The 26,322-nt window shown below is 37.9% G+C and overlaps 1 protein-coding gene across 2 annotated transcripts in view; it reads right to left on the bottom strand.

The window, feature by feature from the left end:
* Positions 1 to 311: 311 nt before the first annotated feature.
* The window catches only part of BARD1 (BRCA1 associated RING domain 1), an 84,754-nt gene continuing 58,743 nt past the window's right edge, over positions 312 to 26,322 (bottom strand). For both annotated transcript variants that reach the window (XM_032402785.1, XM_032402790.1), the window contains exons 7-11: positions 25,353 to 25,461; positions 19,267 to 19,399; positions 18,629 to 18,721; positions 1,880 to 1,977; positions 312 to 773 (exon numbers count right to left, since the gene is read on the bottom strand). In XM_032402785.1, the coding sequence (XP_032258676.1) occupies positions 441 to 773; positions 1,880 to 1,977; positions 18,629 to 18,721; positions 19,267 to 19,399; positions 25,353 to 25,461 (766 nt within the window). In that variant the 3' untranslated portion in view covers positions 312 to 440. The remainder of the gene's footprint in view (positions 774 to 1,879; positions 1,978 to 18,628; positions 18,722 to 19,266; positions 19,400 to 25,352; positions 25,462 to 26,322) is intronic.

The raw sequence follows: 26,322 nt of genomic DNA, 5'->3' as shown, positions 1-26,322 counted from the left end.
ATAAAGCCAGAATCAATTATTTGACAATATTCTTTGTTTACTAAGGATGGGAAGTATTTTTGCTGGTGGCAAGTGTGGTTTACTTTCATCAAAGAACATTAAAAGGCTGAGAGAGTAACGATACTGTTGTATATTTAACCAATAGTTCTGGTACTCTCTCATTAATCTTTGATAGCTGATAATTTGAATAAAAAGACATGATGAATCAAAACATACACCAGTTTTAAAAAGAAAAATCCTTCAAAGCAATTTCAGCTTCTAAATGGTAAACACAGAATGAATTCTAAGTCTGGCCTAAGTTTTGTTTTGTTTTTTAATTCAAGGAAAACATATGTATGAACGAGTCTACCTATTATAAAAATGTGAATGATCAAAACAGTGCAATGGCTGGGCTCTCACACCGTGTGAGTTCAATTTGAAACGTACATCTGGTGCAATATTCAGCTGTCAAGAGGGAGCAACTCAAAGGACATCACACAATCAATAAACCAGCTGGAAGGAGCCATCCAGACTTTGCCCTGCCGAACCCTCTCTGGGCGATGATTAGACAAATCTTCGTAGATGATATACTGTGTGCAGAAGCGCTGATCGGAATCAGGTCTCGCGTGGTATGCAACTGTATTGATGGTCTGAGTCACGTCACTGTCTGGCTTGGGCTTTCTACTAAGGACCTGGCCCCCTGCTGCAGCGACAAGCTTAATAAGGTTGTCCTTTGGATGGTGTTTGAAGGTTCCCGCAAGATAGAAGTAGCATCCATCAAACAGCTTTGGCAACTGAAATAACAAGAAAAGGCTTGTTAAAAGCAGATCAAAATATTTAAAAACACTGCATATGAATGAGGAAAATAAAGAAAGTAGTCATGAGCTGTTAAGAGGCTGCTTAAATGAAGTGCCGGGATAAACTGTATTTCAAGTGCATTATTTGGGTCAAGAAAAGTACTTCAATATTTATAGGCTTCCTAGTTGCAATCTTTCTCCTAAAACTCAGCCATCATCTCAGGAACTTCACTCTCCTCAGATTTTAGGTGTTAGGATGTGCTGTGTGTGGATGTTTCTGATACACACACACATATTTTAAAAAAAGCAAACAGAAATTTCTTGTCAAACTTCCTTTATCAGAATGTTATTCACATTTGGTGGGACTTAAAGCCCCATGAACTCCTAGGGTATCTGAACTGTGCTTCAGGGATACCCAGCTACACTTAATAAAATTATACAAGTAACATCATTTCTGTGGATCTTGACCCAGTTCTGTCCATCCTTACTCAGGTCCCTCTATGTGACCAATCTCCGCTCTCGAGGACAGCCCCAGTGAGAATGTGGCCTCCAGGGTTCCAGACACATACAACACAACACATACAATACATTATGAAGCCATGGCTAGGCATCCAGTTAGCTACGAAACACACCTCTTTGTGCTTTATGGAAAAAAAAGTTCCACAACTGCTTTCTATGCAAATTTTTCTTTGTCATTTCATATATATATATATATATATATATATATACAAACGCACAGAGGATAATGGAATATTACCCATTAAAACTGCAGTATGTGGCAATAAAGACATATGGGAACTAAATCCAAGCAGCAGCCGTAAGTCTTCTTTCAAGTTACTCTCTGATTCTGAGACTTACCTCAGATTCTGAAAGGTTTATGGGAATGTTCAAGATGCCAACAGTCCATTAACAGCATGAAATTATCACCTTCTGGGTTTTACTGCTCATTGTGATCATCTCTCAGAATCAAGTGCTTGAAACAAGCACAATTAAAATTTTAATCAGTCACCTGTACTTGTTGAAAGAGCAAGAGAAGTTTTTCCTGATGGTGATACTATTAAGTTATAATAAGCCCAATGAAAGTAGTATCGAAAGACAAATACCAGCTGTTCCTTGTTGAGCCTGCTTTGCCGTGGACCTTCAGGAATCTCATATTTTTCCTCCTGTTCACATGCTTTTCTCTGTAGACATGCTTTCACCCCTAACAAAAAAAAAAAAGGATAAAAGCAAAATAAGTATCGAGTACTGGTTTCTCACTGAAACAAGTAATTTACCTAGGTGATTTTTCTTCTCCGTGGTTGTTTTAACTGTTGTTCTGAAACAGAAATAGAAACCTTACTTATGTTAAAACAAAATGTAATAAATATGGTTTTCCATATAAATATAAGGAATCTTCCCTTCAGAGAACTGAGCAGTGAAGTGTACTGAACACTAATTTTAGTTTCTTTTCTGAAAAACCTAAATCAATATGCTATTTCACATGCAATTATAAAAATCTGAATTTTTATTTATAGCAATTACCAAAAGGAAGGTAGATAAAAAGGCCCTCATTTAGTTCAGCCCACAGTGATTTGAACTTGAGGGCTTATCTCCTGCACTGCTCATTTCCACAGTTCTTTGTCTAACCCCCTGTTAGACTCTAAAGTGAGCTGACATAAGGAAAGTGCTTGAGTCCACAGCACCTAGCTCAGATGGCCACCCAGCAGAGACACGATAGTGCTTGTTAAATAGTAAGCAGAGCTTGGGATACGTTTGGAATTTGACAGGTACACAGTTGGAAGTCTCCAGGCTAGAGATGACTTGGTGAATATTTCAAATGCTGTAGAGCTGCTTCAATAAAGATGTTCCAAGATACTGCTTAATATATAAAAGTCGCGAGATTTTAACAACTGAATTCTCCATCTCTCCAAAAGCAGAGCTTTGTCAAGAGATTGAATTTTCTTAACTTGGAATTACTAATGCATATTCAAATTCAACACTCAACCTTGGGATAGCTGTAATTCCAGAACTATCATGTGATTCTTTGTTAATTTTACTTATGCTTTGGTATCCCTTTCCTCCAGTGTTTTTAATACAAAAATCATATTTAGCCAACTTTGTTATGCTGAACTTCTGAATCTTATTATTCTCACTAATTCATCATAAATACAACCGTTCTATAAAAATTGTTGGGTTTCTACATATAATAAAAACTGCATTTAAAAAATTTTTAATAGTTGCCCACTGAGTAAACAACTGGCTTTCTAATGGAGCTAATATTAAAATATGTACTGTATAGGGAGGCCTGGGTGGCTCAATCGGTTAAGCGTCTGCCGTTGGCTCAGGTCATGATCCCAGGGTCCCGGGATCGAGCCCCACATCGGGCTCCCTGCTCAGTGGGGAGCCTGCGTCTCCCTCTGCCTGCCACTCCCCTTGCTTGTGCTCTCTCTCTCTGACAAATAAATAAAATCTTTAAAAAAAGTATGTACTGTATATTGAAAATAAGTCTCAATATTTTTGACTAGGTCAAAGCATCCTCCCAGAAACAATGCCAGTGTGCTTACACTGCATCACATACTGTTTCTAATATTAAAAACCAACCTAAAAAACATTAGCAATCTAGCTCAATCATGGACTTACCTTAAACTCATTATTTTACATGTAAATTACTATTTTTACTTATCACTTATGCATGTAGTCCCCTTCCTAAATCTCCTTTCCTAATGACACTTGCAGAGCATTCGTACCAGTATCTTTAGATGAGTGAACATGACAGCATATAAAGCCAACGACCGAATACCCCTATGATAACTACTGTAACAAGTGAAGAGCAAATGTCTTAATTACAGAAATAAATAAATGGGCTGCGCCCATGCTTGCTGCTTATCCATTTTACAAATTCATTTGGTTGATTACTGAAACTGTCAAAACGGTGTGTTAAAATGGTATCTGTTGACCCCAGCGATGTGCTGGCATTGGCTCGGTCACCAGATTCGGGAAGGAGAGAAGGGTAGCAGCTGGCTGTCCCAGACAAGGCGGCAGGGCGGTTCCACGGCAAGACGCCAGGGCCTCTACAGTGTGAATACCTCGTCACAAAATTTACAGCTCTACAGAAGTTGTTCAACAAATTTCTATACAGTAAGGAAGAAAAATCTGATGCTCTAATTAGTGCATTGAATACAATCTGCCAACTCTCTCTCTGCAACTTCATGATCAAGAAGAAAGAAAATAAAGCATTTTCCCCCTGAAAATTAAGGAACAGTGTGCAGGTCTTTAATAACATGCTTGAATGGTGACTAAGTGTTCTGTTAGTTGCTGTCATAGCACAGAAAATATCAAGAATTTTTTGAAAATTAGGCGTGACATCTAGTCCAAGGGTTGCAAGCTGAATGCCTACAAGGGCCAAAGGGATTATGGAAACATGTAAGGAACACGATGTCAAGGAGCAGGAAGTCGTGGAGACTGTAACCAATAGGAAAAAGAACATCACACATAAAGACACAAAATGTAAAGAGTTATGCTGGACTGAGCTGTCCACATAAATTGTATCTGCTTTGGCCCTTAGACTACCAATTTGAAACGTCTGATGCAGGGCACCTGGGTGGCTCAGATGGTTAAGCCTCTGCCTTCGGCTTAGATCATGATCCCAGGGTCCTGGGATCGAGACCCACATCCGGCTCCCTGCTCAGCAGAGAGCCTACTTCTCCCTCTGCCTCTGCACCTCCCCCTGCTCATGCTATCTTTCTGTCTCGAATAAAAAAAAAAAAATCAAAAACAAAACAAACAAAAAAAAGAAACTCCTGATGCTTCATCTAATCAATCTCTTCATTTCAGATAAAGAAACTCAAGTCTTTTTTTTAAAGATTTTATTTATTTATCTGAGAGAGAGCCAAAATGGGGGCGGGGGAGGGGCAGGGGGAGAGAGAGAAGCAGACTCCCCGCTGAGCAGGGAGCCCGACCTGCGGCTCGATCCCAGGACCCCAGGATCATGACTTGACTTAACCGACTGAGCCACCCAGGCGCCCCAAAACTTAAGTCTTAAGAAATTTAAGCCGTTTTCCCAGTGACAACTAAGAACGAGAACTCAGATATCTTCCAACTCCTAGATCAGTTTTTAATCTTTATTCTTTAATCTTTATTCTTTATTTTATTAAAAAAATAAAGCATCAAAGAAAATGTCAGACATTCTCTACTCAGATTTAACATACTACACCTCTCTCACAATGTCATATAACCACTTAACAGATGACTAAGTGGGAGGATCCTCATTTAAGAGATTAGCAAAAAATTATACCAAATGGCAAAAACTGGTGACTACCCTGGGAGAGGAGGTGTGGGGAGAACAATGCATTTGGCTTTGTCTTTAGTGAATCAATGAGTTTATTACTAGTCTTTCTCAACATTTACTTATTGACATTTATGATCATTACATATCAATTCATATCAATTTTCTAGTGAACCTCTTTTGAGATAAACCAACTAACTTGATTTACTAAACAAGTAAAAAAAAAAAAAGACACTTTAAAATAAACTTTCAACAATTTAAATAGTGATACATTAACATCATCAATGAAATGGAAGAATCTACCAGCCAAAACATTACCAAATTAACAAGTCGAAATAATGGATGGTATTTTAATATTTTATTTACTCAATAAAAGTTAAGCAAACTGCAGCAAGAATTCCTAAACCTATCTTCCATGTTAAACAAAACATCAGAACTTTCATAACATTCATTGACATAAAGTCATCCAAAGTACCATATACACTGTAATCCTTATTCTCTATATATACATCAAGACTTAAAAATAGGCCATTTTCCACCAATTAAAAGACACTTCTTAAAACCAAAAAATGTTTTATGTTTGTAATAAATATTTAGTGAAGTTGGTATTATTCCATCATCAGACACTAAAACAGCTTATTAGCAAAAGATGGATACTTATCCTCTCTTTTGAAGAAATAAGAAGCATATGCAAGACCATTTATTAGCTTTTCAGCTAATAATTTCCAAACCAAAATGACTTTACATGAATAAGCTATGTTACTGATGTAAACACAGATTTCTATATATGCCAGAATGATATATACGTTAAAATTTGTGGAGCCACTATCCTTATAAAAAGTTCATATCCTTTCTTCCTTTTCACATGTTCCCTTATGTTTTGAGATTTTGACTGAAGCTATCATTTTGCAGAAATATTGGAATGAATTACCTCTTTTATTAAAGTTCAGAGATTCTTTTAGACCACATATATTCCTGATCATGTCTACCATTTCAGGTAAGCTTTCCTTTGGCCCTGATTTATTACTTTTTTATATATATAGGTAAGGAGCCCAATTCCCAAAGTACTGCTTAACTCAAAGTCATTAACTCAAAGTCATTAAAAGTAGCTCTGGCAACCTTAGCAAAGCCTGGAATCTTTGCATACTAATGCAGCTTATGAATTCTGGGCTACAATAATTTTTTTAAAAGAAGTTTGTACTAGGGGCGCCTGGGTGGCTCAGTTGTTAAGTGTCTGCCTCCGGCTCAGGTCATGATCCCAGGGTCCTGGGATCGAGCCCCCCGTCAGGCTCCCTGCTCAGCGGGAAGCCTGCTTCTCCCTCCCCCACTCCCCCTGCTTGTGTTCCTTCTCTCGCTGTGTCTCTCTCTGTCAAATAAGTAAATAAAATCTTTAAAAAAAAAAAAAAGAAGTTTGTACTATATGGAAAGGTATCCCTTTATCTTAAATCTCTAGTAACCACTCTTAACCTCCTACACCTCATTAATAGCACATATATCAATGACTGTTTATTTTCATGAACTGCTGATGATGTTTGTGAATCTATACTAAACTTAATCACTTTTTTCTAGTTTTAGAAGGGAAAAATCTAGTTTTAAATCATGGAAATGGGAAGGAGTAGAAAAAAGGGTTCCTAAATCCACAGCTACATACAAATGATTATAAAATACAACGAAGATGGAATAAAGCTTTAAAATGGAGATTTATTAAATGTCCAAAGTGGAAAACTACCCTTCCATGGAAGGCCACAGAATCTGCTCACTTTCTTGAAAACCTAGAGCAGTAAATAAACCCCTATTTTAAAGAATTGCTATTTTTCTGGAGCTACTGGCCATACATAACTGAAATAGCAGTGAAAATCAGAATTAAATACCACTCTCAGACAACACCTAAGTCCTAAAAAAAAAAAAAAAAATTAAGATACAGAAACAAATATCATTCTACGGCAAAATCAAAAGTCCTAATAAATATATCATTAGATCCAAACCAGGCACTTATGGAACTCAAAATAACAGCATATTAGTAAAACAGACATTGAGAAATTCCCCCTCTGATTCTATTAAAAATGAATATCCAAGTTGTACAACAAAATATTTTTTAAATGCTTTTCTATTTGGCTTTTTAGGCAAAGAAGCTATAATATCACTAAACTTTAGAAAAAAGGAAATCATTACAGGAAACCTTTCAAAATGGTGACAAGAACAATGGAAAAACAACTTACACTCTCCCTGCAATTTCTGAAAATCTGGGTGCCTGGTACAAGAAGAAATAAACCCAATATTATGAAATGCCGCAGTATAGAGTGGAAGGACAATGAAATGAAGGCTGAAAATATAAAATAAAAGCTAAATGTTCCACTCATGCCATCATAAACATCTAGACTGGGGATATCACAGAAAATGCTATCACAGATCATTAGACTTTATAATTTTATATAAATACCATTTAACAACTGGTTATTTCTGACTACTTTTTAAGCTAGTATTCCAATTACAAATTTATTTATATATAAAAGCATATTTCTTCATAGGACAGTATGCTGGATTTATTTTACTTAATGTATATTTGAGAAGCAGATCAAATTCTACCACAAAAATATATTACATGCTGTATTAGGGTGCCTAGGTGGCTCAGTTGGTTGAGTGTCTGACTCTTGGTTTTGGCTCAGGTCATGATCTCAGGGTCATCATCTCGGGGGTCATGAGCTCAGGGTCGTGAGATCAAGCCCTGCCTCAGGCTCTGCACTCAGCCAGAGTGTGCTTGTGATTCTCTCCCTCTCCCTCTGCCCTTTCCCCTGCTCACACACACACTCTCTCTAAAATAAATAAATATATCTTTAAATATATAGATATATATTACATGCTGTATCATAAAATTTTATTAGGCAAAATTTGGGTATCAATTCTAAAACCCCGTATTATGAACAATATCAAAATAATCCCTTTTATTTTTTTAAGATTTTATTATTTTTAATTTTTTAAAAGATTTTATTTATTTATTTGAGAGAGAGAGAGAGAACACGAGCGAGAGAGCACAAGCAGGGGGAGCGGCAGGCACAGGGAGAGGGAGAAGCAGACTTCCTGCGGAGCAGGGACCCGATGTGGGGCTCGATCTCAGGACCCTGAGATCATGAACTGAGCCGAAGGCAGCTGCTTGCCTGAATGACCTACCCAGGTGCCCCCAAATAATCCCCTTTTCAGAGTTGTGGTTAAAGACTAAACTTTATTCTTTTTTTCAAACATCCAAAATTTTTTCTTAATAAAATAATTTAAAAACTCATACTTGGTATTCTTTAGTCATATATTGAAAGTTTAAATATGTATATAAGAATTTCTGTTTTGACTGGTAGGGCAATCACCATATCAAAATGTACTTGCTAGGTCTACAGAACTAGAACAAAAGATCCAGTATATCTGACTGCGGCAACATACACACACAGGTGCTAACTTCCCTGAAAGTAAGACTGAAGCCCTTACCTGTCCAATTAATCTTTGTAAAGTTGAAAAACAAGATAAACTTTCTAATTTTCATGGGAACTTGAGAAGCTGAATTGGATTTCATTTAAAAGACACACACTGGGTTTTTTGTTTGCTTTTTGTTTTTCAGAGAGACAGAGAGAGAGTGCACAAGCGTGGGGAGGGGCAGAGAGAGAGAGCGAATTCCAAGCAGACTCCCAGCCAAGCATGGAGCCCAATGCGGAGCTCAGTGTGGGGCTCAATCTCAACACCCTGAGATCATGACCCAAGCTGAAATCAACAGTCAGATGCTTCACCGACTGAGACACCCAGGCGCCCCAGACACACATCGTCTTTTAAAATGTCACAAACAGGTTTCTGCTTATCAATCCACAACGTTTTCTCTGGACTGTCCTTCGCCTGCATGCGTTCACACATTTATATAATGTTAAAAGTGAAGATATAATTGTTTTATGCTTCTTCAAAATTTCAACAATCCTGTTTTTTATAACACTTTAGTCTTAATAATTACCACATAAAAATATGAATTTTTTCAGAGAATATATTTAAACTTTTAATTATTTCCAATTTAAGGTTATTCCCCCTATGTCCTGCTATTGGAAATAACAATGAAAATAACTTCTTTCTTCTGTATTTCTTGCTTAGGACAAATCCTCAGAAGTGGGACTATTAGATCAAAAGACGTTATTTTTTTTTTAATAATTCTTACTGAATCATTGGTGAAGGATTTCGGTGTCGACCTCAGAGAGTTGGGGACCTGGGGTGGCGAAGGAACTGAGAAAAGAGACGACAGTATAGCGAGGCACAGGGGACCCCGAGCAAACAGCCCAAGGTGCTGAGGTTTATTTTCCATAATCTAATAAAACTTCTACAATGATACAGGTCTATAATGATTTACAGCAGGGGCTTAGTAAGGCACATTTTTCCACATACACAGGGTTAGTTAAGTGAAGCAGTGGGAGTGGAGAAGAAATAAAGAAATCTGTAACTGGCTGTGATCAATTAATTGTAAACAGCATTGTACTCGGACCTTAACACAGGATAAGAGAACAAAGAAGGGAGCGCACAGTGTGCTCTTTACAGCTGGCTTCCTATCTACAAAACATCTTCTGCTGTGTACGTTAGAACAGACCACACACATCCCAAGGGCATTTCACTCTGATCCTTTCGGGTTATTTTTAACCCTGCAATCTTGAGTTTTCTCACAGATTTCGGAGTCTGAACGAACATGCACCAGCGGTCGTTGTGGCATTCTGTTTCCCACATTTCAGTAAACATGAAGTTGCCTATCAATAGAAATGCTTTGGTAAGAGGCAAAGAGAACCCCCCTCAAAATCAATAAAAATAGGCCAACACCCTGGATCTAATAGTAAAACTTACGAGTCTCAGAGACAAAGAGAAAATCCTGAAAGCAGCTCAGAAGAAGAGGTCTGTAACCTACAATGGTAGAAACATTAGATTGGCAACAGACCGATCCACAGAGACCTGGCAGGCCAGAAAGGACTGGCATGATATCTTCAGAACACTAAATGAGAAAAATATGCAGCCAAGAATACCATATCCAGCTAGGCTGTCATTAAAAATAGAAGGAGAGAGAAAAAGCTTCCAGGACAAACAAAAACTAAAGGAATTTGCAAACATGAAACCAGCCCTACAAGAAATATTGTAAAGGGTCCACTAAGCAAAGAGAGAGCCTAAAAGTAACATAGATCAGAAAGGAACACAGACAATATACAGTAACAGTCACCTTACAGGCAATACAGTGGCACTAAATTCATATCTTTCAATAGTTACCCTGAATGTAAATGGGCTAAATTCCCCAATCAAAAGACACAGGGTATCAGACTGGATAAAAAAACAAGACCCATCAATATGCTGTCTGCAAGAGACTCATTTTAGACCCAAAGACACCCCCAGATTGAAAGTGAGGGGGTGGAAAACTATTTACCATGCTAATGGACACCAAAAAAAGCTGGGGTGGCAATCCTTATATCAGACAAATTAGATTTTAAACCAAAGACCATAATAAGAGATGAGGAAGGACACTATATCCTACTTAAAGGGTCTATCCAACAAGATCTAACAACTGTAAATATCTATGCCCCTAACATGGGAGGAGCCAATTATATAAGCCAATTAATAACAAAAGCAAAGAAACATATTGACAACAATACAATAATAATAGTGGGGACTTAAACACCCCCCTCACTGAAATGGACAGATCACCTAAGCAAAAGATCAACAAAGAAATAAAGACTTTAAATGACACACTGGACCAAACGGACTTCACAGATATATTCAGAACATTCCATCCCAAAGCAACAGAATACACACTCTTCTCTAGTGCCATAGAACACTCTCCAGAATAGATCACATCCTAGGTCACAAATCAGGTCTCAACTGGTACCAAAAGATTGGGATCATTCCCTGCATATTTTCAGACCACAATGCTTTGAAACTAGAACTCAATCTCAAGAGGGAAGTCGGAAAGAACTCAAATACATGGAGGCTAAAGAGTATCCTACTGAAGAATGAATGGGTCAACCAAGAAATTAAAGAATTAAAAAAATTCATGGAAACAAATGAAAATTAAAACACAACTGTTCAAAATCCTTGAGATGCAGCAAAGGCGGTCCTAAGAGGAAAGTATATAGCAATACAAGCCTTTCTCAAAAAACAAGAAAGGTCTCAAATACACAAACTAACCATACACCTAAAGGAGCTGAAGAACAGCAAATAAAACCTAAACCAAGCAGAAGAGGAGAAATAATAAAGATCCAAGCAGAAATCAATGAAACAGAAACCAAAAGAAGAGTATAACAGATCAACGAAACTAGGAGCTAGTTCTTTGAAAGAATTAACAAGATTGATAAAACCCTGGCCAGACTTATCAAAAAGAAAAGAGAAATGACCCAAATCAACAAAATCATGAATGAAAGAGATCACAACCAACACCAAAGAAATACAAACAATTATAAGAACATATTATGACCAACTATATGCCAGCAAATTAGATAATCTGGAAGAAATGGATGCATTCCTAGAGATGTATCAACTACCAAAACTGAACCAGGAAGAAATAGAAAACCTGAATAGACCTATAACCACTAAGGAAATTGAAGCAGTCATCAAAAATCTCCCAACAAACAGAAGCCAAGGGCCAGATGGCTTCCCAGGGGAATTCTACCAAACATTTAAAGGAGAATTAATACCTATTCTTCTGAAATTGTTCCAAAAAATAGAAACGGAAGGAAAACTTCCAAACTCGTTTTATGAGGCCACCATTACCTTGATCCCAAAACCAGACAAAGACCCCATCAAAAAGGAGAATTACAGACCAATATCCCTGATGAACATGGATGCAAAAATTCTCACCAAAATACTAGCCAATAGGATCCAGCAGTACACTGAAAGGATTATTCACCACAACCAAGTGGGATTTATCCCTGGGCTGCACGGTTGGTTCAACATCCACAAATCAATCAACGTGATACAATACATTAATAAAAGAAAGAACAAGAACCATATGATCCTCTCATTAGATGCAGAGAAAGCATTTGACAAAGTACAGCATCCTTTCTTGATCAAAACTCTTCAGAGTATAGAGATAGACAGTACATACCTCAATATCATAAAAGCCATCTATGAAAAACCCACAGCAAATATCATTCTCAATGGGGAGAAACTGAGAGCTTTCCCACTAAGGTCAGGAACACGGCAGGGATGTCCACTATCACCACTGCTATTCAACATAGCATTAGAAGTCCTAGCCACAGCAATCAGACAACAAAAAGAAATAAAAGGCATCCAAATCGGCAAAGAAGTCAAACTCTCACTCTTTGCAGATGATATGATACTTTATGTGGAAAACCCAAAAGACTCCACCCCAAAACTGCTAGAACTCATACAGGAATTCAGTAAAGTGGCAGGATATAAAATCAATTCACAGAAATCAGAGGCATGTCTATACACCAACAACAAGACAGAAAAAAGAGAAATTAAGGAGTCGATCCCATTTACAATTGCCCCCAAAACCATAAGATACCTGGGAATAAATCTAACCAAGAGGCAAAGAATCTGTACTCAGAAAACTATAAAATACTCATGAAAGAAATTGAGGAAGACACAAAGAAACGGAAAAACGTTCCATACTCATGGATGAGAAGAACAAATATTGTGAAGATGTCGATGCTACCTAGAGCAATCTACACATTTAATGCAATCCCTATCAAAATACCATCCACTTTTTTCAAAGAAATGGAATAATCCTAAAATTTGTATGGAACCAGAAAAGACCCCAAATAGCCAGAGGAATATCGAAAAAGAAAAGCAAAGCTGATGGCATCCCAATTCTGGACTTCAAGCTCTACTACAAAGCTGTCATCATCAAGACAGTATGGTACTGGCACAAAAACAGACACATAGATCAATGGAACAGAATAGAGAGCCCAGAAATAGACCCTCAACTCTATGGTCAACTGATCTTCGACAAAGCAGGAAAGAATGTCCAATGGAAAAAAGACAGTCTCTTCAACGAATGATGTTGGGAAAACTGGAGAGCCACATGCAGAAGAATGAAACTGGACCATTTCCTTACACCACACACAAAAATACACTCAAAATGGTTGAAAGACCTAAAGGTGAGACAGGAGTCCATCAAAATCCTAAAGGAGAACACAGGAAGCAACCTCTTCGACCTCAGCCGCAGCGACTTCTTCCTAGAAACATCGCCAAAGGCTAGGGAAGCAAGGGCAAAAATGAACTATTGGGACTTCATCAAGATAAAAAGCTTTTGCACAGCAAAAGAAACAGTCAACAAAACCAAAAGACAACCAACAGCATGGAAGATGGTATTTGCAAATGACATATCAGATAAAGGGCTAGTATCCAAAATCTATAAAGAACTTATTAAACTCAACATCCAAAGAACAAAGGGTCCAATCAAGAAATGGGCAGAAGACATGAACAGACATTTTTCCAAAGACATGCAAATGGCCAACAGACACATGAAAAAGTGCTCAACATTGCTCGGCATCAGGGAAATCCAAATCAAAACCTCAGTGAGATACCACCTCACACCAGTCAGAATGGCTAAAATGAACAAGTCAGGAAACAACAGATGTTGGCAGGGATGCAGAGAAAGGGGAACCCTCCTACACTGTTGGTGGGAATGCAAGCTGGTGCAGCCACTCTGGAAAACAGTATGGAGGTTCCTCAAAAAGTTGAAAATAGAGCTACCATATGATCCAGCAATTGCACTACTGGGTGTTTACCCCAAAGATACAAATGTAGGGATCCGAAGGGGTACGTGCACCCCAATGTTTATAGCAGCAATGTCCACAATAGCCAAATTATGGAAAGAGCCAAGATGTCCATCGACAGATGAATGGATAAAGAAGATGTGGTATATATATACAATGGAATATTATGCAGCCATCAAAAGGAATGAAATCTTGCCATTTGCAATGACGTGGATGGAACTGGAGGGTGTTATGCTGAGCGAAATAAGTCAATCACAGAAAGACATGTATCATATGACCTCACTGATATGAGGAATTCTTAATCTCAGGAAACAAACTGAGGGTTGCTGGAGTGGTGGGGGGTGGGAGGGAAGGGGTGGCTGTGTGATAGACATTGGGGAGGGTATGTGCTATGGTGAGTGCTGTGAATTGTGTAAGACTGTTGAATCACAGACCTGTACCTCTGAAAAAAATAATACATTATATGTTAAAAAAAAAAAAAAGAAGAAGATAGCAGGAAGGGAAAAATGAAGGGGGGGAAATAGGAGGGGGAGACGAACCATGAGAGTCTATGGACTCTGAGAAACAAACTGAGGGTTCTAGAGGGGTGGGGGGTGGGAGGATGGGTTAGCCTGGTGATGGGTATTAAAGAGGACACGTATTGAATGGAGCACTGGGTGTTATACCCAAACAATCATGGAACACTACATCAAAAACTAATGATGTAATATATGGTGATTAACATAACATAAAAAAAAAGAAATGCTTTGCTGTATTTATTTTTTTAGGAATTAGCAAAGTTTAAATAGAACTGAATAGATTCTATTCATTTTATTGAATAGAATAAAATTTGAAGAAACATATTTAATAGAAAAGTCTAAGTTTGTTAACCTGATTATGAGGTTATTTATAATATGATGGTATAATGATTGCCTTTTAGGTTCCATCCATCTCAACTAAAACAGACACAAAAAATCACCCTACTTGGTGCTTCCTCACCTCACAGACACCAGGCCAGTGTAAAATGTTTGGCACATTCTCATGGCAATGCCCTCGGGTGCTAAGGACTTTCAAAACTTCTCCAGCAGCGAAACTTAGAGGAGAATGGGGAAGAGGGAGAGATTATTAAGAAAAGATGACAGCCATCTGCTCTCCTCTTCACATTGAGATGAGAAGGGAAGAGGCAGAATTAATTAAAAAAAAAAACAGCTCAGGCTAGAGGAAATTTTGAAAGCACTGTACTAAAAGGATAAGTCAATAAAAGACATTTCCTCTTTTTGAAGGCTAGTTTACATCTTTAGGATGTAGTTCCACCGTATTCACAGTCTAGAAGGTGAATAAAAATCACTTATTCGTGTATCTTCTATTTTTTCATTCTAGTCATGTCTTTAATTATCCAAATTCACCCTTGTACGATGACTGTTCTAAGTTGCATGTGAGGAATTAGCACAGAACCAGGACTTAAGCAGGAGCTCAGCCATAAACTTAATCTTAAAGGAATTTTCCTATCTGTATCTCTCATTTCTGTAAAATATCTATAAAATAAGTAAGAAACAAATGGCTGGCACAATAGTGTAACTACAGCCTATTCTCAGAATCTCCATTGGTATATCCATTAACTGTGACACTGTAATATACTCTACATATATAATGTGGGAAAATAAGGAGATAGTAACCAATTAAGACAAACATGGTTAAACAGAAAATTTCCAATAGGTAAATTTAGATAGCTATAATTCCTTTTTGTTAATTTGTTTAAATTTGTTTAATTTGTTAGGTTATTTTGTAATTATCTACAGAGAAAAGTTTAGATAGAATTTCCTCTTGAATCTACTTGGTTTATGGAAAAATCCCATGAAAAGAGAATATTGATGTTTCCACATAGTTAAACAAGTAAAGATTTTGTCTACCAGGAAGCTAATTGGTATCTTCAACCACAAGACCTACTTTCAATAAGTCATAAATCTTTACAATTAATTTTGAAAGCTTTGGTCCATCTCATGTTTCTTCAACATACATGTTTGTTTCAGAAAGTTCTGAATAGATTTGAACATTTTAAAAAATCAAACTGACAGGTCTGACGCAAAAAACAATGTAGTGAGAAATATGTATTAGGACAGAAGGTATTCGCAGTTTCTTGCCTTCTCTTGATAGACCCAGTGACTATTTACAACAGTAATTGTCCCAAACCCTGACCCTATTTCTCTTTGGACTCTTTGTTAGAAAGTACAAGGATATGAACTTTAGTAAGAGATTCCATGCAACAAGGGCACCTAGGTGGCTCAGTCGGTTAAGCGTCTGCCTTCAGCTCAGGTCATGATCCCAGGGCCCTGGGATTGAGTCCCACATCGGGTTCCCTGCTCTTCGGGGAGCCTGCTTCTCCCTCTCCCTCTGCCTGCTACTCCCCCTGCTTGTGCTCTCTCTCTCTCTCTAATAAATAAATAAATAAATCTTTAAAAAAATTAAAACAATGAAAAAAAGAAGATTCCACGCATCCTTTATCCTACAGAACTACTGACACTGGAGTGTGTTATTCACCACTGTGCGAATCACCAAACAGCACACTACTGAGTCAGCTTGAGTCCATTGTGATTCTATAAAAATGACATGGCCAAGCCATTAAAATGATAAAACTTCCATTTCTTAAAGAAGGCAGATTTTATGGAAATGAATCATGTAGCGTGTACATTTAACCAGATGCAAATTGAGCATATTCACAAGAACAAGACTTAAACTGGCAGTGCTTTAACATTCAAAATTCCACATGGCTTCTTTATTGTTAAGACCTTGTTATTACGAAAATCTGTTCCTTCCTATAACCGCTGGCAAAGCTTCTGGAGCAGGTTCAGTAAAACAGCATCTACAATCATGAAACCAAATGTTTTAAACACTGAGGCCCAATAAGACTTGCCACAGATTTAAAAGGGAAAAGAAGTTCAAAAATAAGAGTGAGGCAGAAAGGGAAACTTTTTTTTCTATGTACATAATCCGTCAGTCCGACTGTTTATCATACTCCTTGAACTGGTCATAACCAGGACAGACTAATCACAGACAGGATGAGCAGAGATGAGTAACAGTGCTGGTCACAGCCTTCGCTGGATCTGACCCATCAGTGGAGATTGGCATCACAAGGACAGTGGTAGCTGCATTTAAGAAGGACATGAATACCAATTGCTAAAGGGAAACCATTCTACAAACCCAATTAATTTCAAACTAGAGATCAAATTAATAACACAATTAAGATCTTGATAAATCAAGCATTTCTACCATAAAACCTTCAAAGCACAAAGCCATAACATAAAGTTTTTTAAAACTAATTCTAATCCATCCTTTGCTTCTTTTTTTTTTTTTTTTTTTTTTTTTTTAAAGATTTTATTTATTTATTTGACAGAGAGAGACACAGCGAGAGAGGGAACACAAGCAGAGGGAGTGGGAAAGGGAGAAGCAGACTTCCTGCCGAGCAGGGAGCCCGATGCGGGGCTCGATCCCAGGACCCTGGGATCATGACCTGAGCTGAAGGCAGACGCTTAACGACTGAGCCACCCAGGCGCCCCATCATCCTTTGCTTCTTAAAAAGAAGATTTCATTAAAAATACTCGCTATCCTTTTTTATCTTTTTAATCTGAAATAATTATAGATTCATAGGATGATACACAGAAATGTACAGGGAAGTCCCATGCGCCCTTCCTCCAGTGTCCAATCTAACTCCCTACACACATTTAGAGCACAATATCAAAACCAAGAATTTGACACGGATACAATCCATAGAGCTTATTCAGATTTCATCATTTACACATGCAGTCAGGTCTGTGTGTGTGCATATGCATGCAGATCTATACAATTTAATCATGTGTGTAATGTAACCACCGCTAGGATCAAGATACTCGGCCCCATCATCACAAGACCCCTGTGTACCCCTTTTACAGCCATTATTCTCTTCTCAAAAACTAGTGCACAAAACAGGTATACCCACCGTCCTATTTTAGCCATCATATGCAAAGTAGATACTTTAGTTATTGAAGAATAGGAAATAACCCTGTATGAGCTTTCTTTTGTTGTTTGAAGTCCTAAGTGAATCCAAGGGTAAGAAAAGCGAACAAGTGAGAGCAGGGAAGGTGAAAGGCTATTCTCAAAGTAGTGGTGCTTGAGCACCAACAAGAAGCAGATAAGGATGATACATCTTTAGCAAAGGTGTGGATTAACAGCTGGTGTAATCACTCCAAATCAGGTAGTACAAGGCAGTCGAAACTTCCAACAGTTTCCAAAAATACATTGGATCAGCTAAGAAAGCGTACACAGTTTTCAGAAATCATAAAGCAAGGGGTGCCTGGGAGGCTCAGTTGGTTAAGCGTCTGACTCTTGGTTTCAGCTCAGGTCATGATCTCAGAGGGGTGAGATCGAACCCCGGGTCGGGCTCCGCGATGGGTGTGGAGCCTGCTTAAGATTCTCTCTCCCTCGCCCTCTATTCCTTCCCCACCCCTAAAAAAAAGTCATAAAACAAAAGCCATAAACTATTTCACATCACGGTAGTGTATTTAAAACATGTGTTTATTAAGTTAAATACATCTCAACAGTGATATGGATTGCTTAAGCTTAAAAGTCTACTATATAATCCATTTACTCTTTATTAAAATAGTTCATAGTAGAGAAAAAAAGATTTTAAAAAAGACTAAAAAGCACTTCTGTGGATACATCAAGAACATCTAAATGATACCAATAATATAAGAAGCTTTTTCAAAATGCAGTGACTAACCAGGGGGTAAAAAAAAAAAATAGCATTAAGTTCCTTAAATAATTATTGGCAGTAGAACACCATAAAAAATGAAATTAGTCAACTTAATTCATTTTGTAGTTCTCCCAAGTCCAGTACTTACATTCAAATTTTAAGATCCAACATCCATTGAGAATCCCAAGCATACATTTTAGGGTACTTTGAACTGTATCCCCAGGAACAATGACATGAGTTACTAGAACAAAAAAAAAGAAGAGAAACAGAGATATAAACCAAAATAATTCTTTAACTATTATAACCAGTTAGTCTGCACTTCAGAATCTGAATTTTCTTCAAAGCAACCATCTTTATACTTAGACATAAGACTTTTTAAATTTGGTATCATTCTCCATCCTGGCCAACAACATGAAATATCAGATCATAAACCACGTACCTTAAAGCCACGTTAGCAAACATATCTTTTTCTTTTATTTTCAAATTATAACTAAAGAATTAAAGCATTACATTGCACACAATTTATCTGTCATTAGTGAACCCATAAGTTTGCCCTTCTGACACTTGTTCTGTCTTAAAGTATGTGCAAAGCTTTAAACTTCATGTTTCCTAACTAAATTAGGCCTGTAAGTAGTTTATAACTATAAACACATTTTCGATGTATTACAAGATTCAAAGTATACTGCCAATCTCCAATAGTTAAAACATACAAATTAGCAAGGGAGGTCTACAAAGGGATTACTTATTTAAAAATTTTTTGAACCAAAAATATATAAAACTCCTCACCTGTATTGTCAAATTCAGCACATTTTTTAGCCTTAAGAATTGCTGCAAGCTCACTGAGCATTTTTTGCTGTTCTGAAGAAAGCCCACTGCCTATAAGCACAAGAGGTCCATCCCTACGCTGACCAGTGTTCATCTGTTAAGAAAGGGGAGATACCATAGTGTTAAAATCATTTAAAGACTAGAGAAAGATATTAACTGACTTGCACTTGATAGAAGCTTGAGTCTCTGTACTTATCTTCCTCTATCTAGTAATTCCCCACAATGTCCATCCAATCGTCACTCAAGAGCCTTAATGCTCAATGCATTTTATTAGTCCCTTATTTTTTCCCCCAATAAAACGTTATTTGGAGTAGCAATCTAAACCCAGGGCATCTTGTCTCCTTGATTCTAAATTGGATCTCTGTAGGATTTTACGACTTCATTCTGTCACCAGGAAGCCCTTTTTTTTTTTTCTTAAGTAACCCAAAACACCCCCTTAAAAAATGATCAATTCCTTATCTCCCCTCCACTAACTTACTCCACTAAAGTTAAAACTCAGTTTGGTCTTTTTATTTTAAACTGAGATTATGTGAAAAATCAAAGAATACTAAAGCTTCTAATAGCACGGAGCTCAAAAATCGAACAAACTCTTAACATCAAAACAGCTACCTATCAAAACCAAGAAAATTAAAACAGACAAGAGAACACAAAAGTTAGATCAGATCCACCAACAGTAATAACTCAACGCAGCTCATGAAAAGGAAAGAACTGCTCTAACAACGACCAATATTTTCACTTGAAGAGAGAGACATAGAGCTTACATGAAACAAAAACAACAAAAACAAAGACACCAGTGGACAGCATTTGAGATCAGAAGCGAAAGATTCAAAGAAACAAGGAGATGTGTGCCCAACAGCAGCCAAAAGAACTTAACGAACAGAACTGGAGTGAGGGCTGGCCACAAGCCATCCGGTAAGAGACGAGCAACGACCCAGCAAAGAAGAAAAGAAAAAGCAAACCAGCACCACTGAATTAGAGGACAAAAAGCCAAATACAGTACTGAAATTTTCAAATACAAGACACAGGGTCCTCTGACGTGTGTGACTTTATATGCAGAGGATTTTTCTGGGTTCTCAAAAGCTCCGAAGAACACGAGTGAAACACTGAAGGTATGATCACTAGTACAGTTCAGCAACTAGATTTGAGACAGTTAGTATTTAAATATTCACTTCACATATCAGAGTAGTGATAATTCAGTCTGACGCCCTACAATGTAACATCTAAGTTGTTTAGCTATATCCATAAACAGATCGACCTCATTCACTCAAATCTATTGAATAGATTCTATAGATTTCTATAAAAGGTTTTTTATGATGGCAATATTCAGCACTTAGAAGTTAAGTTTCCTGAATTACTTATTCATCTAGGGTTCAAGGGGCAAAGGTTTTACTGGACAAGTTTACACATATTGACATCACATTTCTGTATATGTATCTTCCCTATTCACTAAGTTATAAGGTGATGTAACCATGTCTAATCTAAACACTGCAAATATTCCTTAAGATGAAAATAGTGCAGTACACTTTATGGATCATTCAATTACTAAATACTAGTAAAAAAAAAGGGGGGGTGCCTGGGTGGCTCAGTCGTTAAGCGTCTGCCTTCGGCTCAGGTCATGATCCCAGGGTCCTGGGATCGAGCCCCGCATCGGGCTCCCTGCTCAGCAGGAAGCCTGCTTCTCCCTCTCCCACTCCCCCTGCTTGTGTTCACTCTCTTGCTGTCTCTCTCTCTGTCAAATAAATAAATAAAATCTTTAAAAAATAATAATAATAATAAAAATAGTAATTCAAAAATTGTCAGTTATACAAATAAGTGCCACAAAAATAGCTCTAAATGCAACACATTATTTTCCAATTTATATAACTCCACTTCAGCTAAATGAGTTCTCTACACAAAATACCAAGAGTGAAAAGATATCAATTCTAAATACAGCATATGATACTATTTCCATCAACCCCAGAAAAGCACCAAAGTGGGTCAAGCATTTTCCTATCAGTTTCTACATTTGAATAAAAAATAGAAACTGGCACTAATTTCTCACAGTTAAGAAATACTATTAAAAAAATAATCATAATAAAGCAAACAGCCACCAACGCCACACATTTGATTTGGAACAGGAGGTGAGGGGTGGGCGAGGAATTTAGCTTGAATAAACAGAGATCTTAGAACCATGAGGTTCAAAAGATGTTCAGAAAACATCCCAAGGGTTCAGTACCCTGATTCTATAGATATTAGTTACTATGTACAATGACATTAAACAAACTCTTTTTTTTAAAAGATTTTATTTATTTGAGAGAGAGCGAGAGAGTGAGAGAGCACAGTAGGGGGTAGGGCAGAGGGAGAGGGAGAAGCAGACTGCCTGCTGAACAGGGAGCCCTCCAAGGGAGCTCGATCCCAGGACCCTGGGATCATGACCTGAGCTGAAGGCAGACGCCACGCTTAACCCACTGAGCCAGCCAGGCAACCTGTGTGTCTCCATCTTCACTCTCAAATTGAAGTTCCAACATAGCAGAGATCACGGTATCCCCAAGTGCCTGGAACACTGACTGATATATTGCAGACACCCAATAAATATTTGTCAGATACGTGAACACATTTATCATCATGCCTGCATTGCTGTTTCGCATAGAGCAGATAAATATTTCTCAATACCCATGCCATTATCTTAAGGCTCTGAGCTAAATTCTAAGAAATAAAAATTCAAACAAAGTCTTGGGTCTGTTGGTATCTGGGCACTTGGCTGTGGGCATAAAAACAATGGGGGAAAAATCCAATAAAAATGATTAGTGATACGGGAAAATAAAGCCGGGTTGGGAGGATAGGAAGCACTCTGCTATGTCAGATACGGCAGTACAGAGCCCTCCCTGATAGGACTACACCAGAGTCGGATGCCATGTGTACACCCAGCTCCCTACAACTGTTCCTGGCAGAGAAAACAGCTAGTGCGGAGGACCTGAAATCAGAGTGTGGTTGGTGGATTTAAGAAACAGTGAGGCAGCCCAACGTGGCTGAAAAAGAGTGAGTGAAAGGGAGTCTGGCAGCAGCTGAGCGAAGACAGATTCCAGAAAGACACAACCCTTTCAACTTAGGACTTCTGTCCATTAGCTTTTCCTTAGCCAAAAATCTACCACTAAGGTAGTAAACAATGATATTCTCAGGCCATGTCCATGTGACAATGAGGAAAGCATAGGTTTCTTACATTTAATAAAAACAGTAAATGGATAGTAGAATTGAGAGGACGATAACCAATTTCCCATTTTCACACTCCAAGAATACCATAGTGACATCTTTATTTTTGACACATTTAAAACAATCCTTCTCCAGCTTTTCATAAAAGCAACATTGGCAAACAACAACTTAGTTCTTAGTTCTATGTTCTGCCAGGAGAGTCCAAGTCCTAATGAATAAAATAAATGCCAATTTATTTTACCATATTAAGTATGGTGGGACTGAATGAGTACTTACCTAAGATGTAAGAAATTCAAGTTCTAACTGATCCATTAAAAAAAAAAAACTTACTTTTTGTTTTCTTTTTTTTTGTAATGGCTCCTTAACCATGAGCAAATCAAACTAGGTTTCAGCTTTCTCATTTATAAACTAAGAAAATTAAACTGCTGATTTCTACTTTCTCTTTCAGTTCATTATCAAAATTCCAGCTTGGTGCCCATTTGCAGAGCTGACGTCCAGGAGAAGGCGGGAGATAAGAGAGTTCTCCGAGTACAAAGGAACTAGCCTGCGACAGCACCTATGATCCCCTCAAGTACCTTAGGTCACCTCCTCGTCTTCAACAATGGCATCAATCACTGCACCACTGCCCTCACTAGACAAGAAGCGCAGGACCTCTGGTCATAGACCTCAAGTCATCCCTTTCTCTCATCTTCCCCTATCTGGGCAGTTGTGATGTGCCCGCCACAACCCTCTCTTGAAAACCCCTCTTCTCTCCCTGCCCACATCACACCACCCTTTCACATCAGAGTTCGATCTACCTCACAGCCTCCCGACCAGTCTTCGGTCTCGGCCCACTCCGAGCTGTCCTCTGCACTAAAACGCACTGCGGGTACTCCACTGAGTGGACCAGTAACGCCTAACTCCTCCTCAGGGGATCCAAAGCCTTTTACAATCTGATCCCAACCTCGCTCCAGCTCCTCTCTAATAATACACCTTGTGCTCTTCTCACACTAAATCTAGTTTCTCAGATTTTGAAGGTCCTTTACGCTTCCTTGTCTTCAAGCTGTTGTTCCTTAGATTTGGACTGCCATCCCCACTTTGTATACCTGATTCACAGTGGGGCAATGCTCACTGGATCCATGCCTCACTTCCTCCCCACTAACAGAATCCCAATTTTTACAGATATCCACTCTTCAAGGGCTGACCCTGTCTTCAACCACAATGTATGTCAGCACCAACTGTGTGACCAGTTCTGACCAATAAGACATAAGGGGAAGTCCAGTGGAAGGCTTCTGGGGAAGGTTTTAGTCCCTCTTTTAACACTGGACACTGTCCCATCTACAATTGTGGCAATCGTCCTATAATCACTGAGGGGAGATTAGTGAAGTGAGGACAAAGCTATCAAGCTGAGGATGGCAACGCAGAAAGACAGAATTTGGGTCTCTGGTGCAGCCATTTAATTGCTGAACTCACCAAGGAAAGCTCTCCTATACTGAGATTATCTTTAGATAAAATAAAACACTGCCTTCAGGCATTTAAGTAACTGTTTTGTTATCTGCAGCCAACGTTCTATTAGACGCCTTGCTAAAACTTTTACCTTTACAAGTTTACATGCCTTCTTTGTCACCTTCTCTGTGAAGCTCTTCTGATACCTCCTGAAGTCAGCTTCTTCCTTCTCTATGAATCTACTGTACATTTTTATGGCTTCTATTATAAATTTATTACAGTATGTAATGAACTTTTTTAACATCTATATTCCCCACTAAACCATAAGTTCCTAAGGAATAAGCATTCCTTCCACTTTCTCTAACTTACCGCTCTTTCCTAAGCTACAGACTCACCTGCCTGTTCAACATGTTTGCTGCCTTACAGACATAAAATTGGCAGGGAATTACTGATTTCCTTCCCCACAGCAGGAAATGGCACCACCATCTACCACCCCACCGCTAAAGTCACACTAGTTCTATTTATCCACACTTCATATATAATCCATCAGAAAGTTTGTTGCCATTAACTCAAAAATATACACTAAACCTCATTACTTCTCACAATCTCCACGGCCATTACCTTAATCCAGGTGCTATCTCTTCTCGTCACAGTGAAACAGTCCTCAGTAACCGCCCTGCTTCTGCTCTTGCCCCACCCCTGTCTCTTTACTACAAATCAGCCAGAGTGAACTTTCTAAAACATAAATCGAATCATGTCATTCCCTTGCTTTAAATCCTTTCAGTGGTTTCCATTACTCTTAGACACTGACTAGTCGCCAGCAAGTACGATCTTCTCTCCAACCTTCAAACACACCAAGCTCATCCACTGAGGGACCCTATACAACATTTGCTATAGGGAACACTTGTCATCCAGACAGATGTTCACCCAGATGCCTCGTCCTCCTCCTCATTCAAGTTTTACATCAAACATCAGCTCTCTGGAGGCCCTCCTCAATGACCCCAGCTAAAGCAGTAGTACCTTTTAAACTGGAGCCCTCCACCTCCACTCAATTACACTCTACAAAATCTTCAAACCACACATTTGTAAGTTCCTCAAACTATTTCATTTATATTAGCTTACATATTTACAGTCTCTCTCTTTCCTATCTCTCATTACAGTGTTAGCTCCTTGAGAACAAGAGCCCCATCTGTCACATTGGTTGCAGTATGAATGCTCCCTAAAATATAGAGGGGGGCTCAAAAAAATACTTGTTGTTAGACTTATTCTGATGATAATAGTCTTTGAACTCACAATTCCTAATACAAAGGAAGTGTTCAATAATTGTTTGGTGATTGAAAGCAATTTGTTAAGTAGAAATTTTCCTGTTATGTTCCTTTCACAACCAATTTCAATAAAAGACATAAATTTCCCAAAGCCTAATCCATACTTACTACTGAGCAATGGCGAGTTGATGATGATTCATTCTTCTCTGGCAGCAGCAATAGTGATTTCATATTTTCACCGTCTGCATAATCCACAGGCCGCAAACCAAATATGTTACTGGTAAAATAAGTGCAGATGGGTTTAAGTAAATAGAATGTGTGACTTGATTTTTAACTAAATGCATGCACCAGGGGAAGAATTTTTTCAACTTCCTTAATAATATACAACTTTTACTAAAATGAATGACTCAGAATTCACACAAAGCTGTAAGGATCAAGTATCACAAGCTGCTGAATTCAATGGAAAAAAGATGTGAAATTTCAATTTGACATCAGACCATTCTAGGGAGTATTTTTAATTGAATATGTTGTTACTTACAGATGAATTTTTTCACAACTCTGTATTCTTCTGTATTCATACTCATATTTCTAATATAGCTTCATAATCATTAATCACCAAGGGCAAGAGGCTTTCAAATGCAAATAAAAATAATTTCCCATAGCTATGATAAGCTCTATATTCTACATAAACAAATACAGAAATTAGATAAACACACAGGACAAGAATTCGTATCTGCAGAAAGAAAACCATGCCACGTGACAAACAAATGAATAAAGCAGTGAGCAGGGCACTCTGAAAATTAACTTTAATATGGATGTACATTGTGTAGTAATCACAGCCATCAAGAGAATCAACTGGTGGTTTAGGGAACAAGCTGACGCAGACATCTCAGCGTGTACTAATTCACAAGTCACAGAATATGTTACACTGGAAGATAATTAAGAAATAGTAGAAATCTGCCATTTCATAGATAAGAAAACAGAAAGAACAAGGTTCTAATGACTTGACTAAGGTTGTGTTTTTCTTTTTTATTCCAATAGTCAATATTGCCCATCATTAGTTTTTAAATTATAATTATTTAATTTATTATATATAATTATAATTTTTGTTATAAAATTACTATAAAAATTATAATTA

The sequence above is a fragment of the Phoca vitulina genome, unplaced genomic scaffold (genome assembly GCF_004348235.1).
Source record: "Phoca vitulina isolate PV1807 unplaced genomic scaffold, GSC_HSeal_1.0 scaffold1, whole genome shotgun sequence".
NCBI classification, from domain to species: Eukaryota; Metazoa; Chordata; class Mammalia; order Carnivora; family Phocidae; genus Phoca; species Phoca vitulina.
The sequence above is the reverse complement of the archived record's forward strand: the minus strand, read 5'-3'. Positions and strand labels throughout refer to the sequence as shown.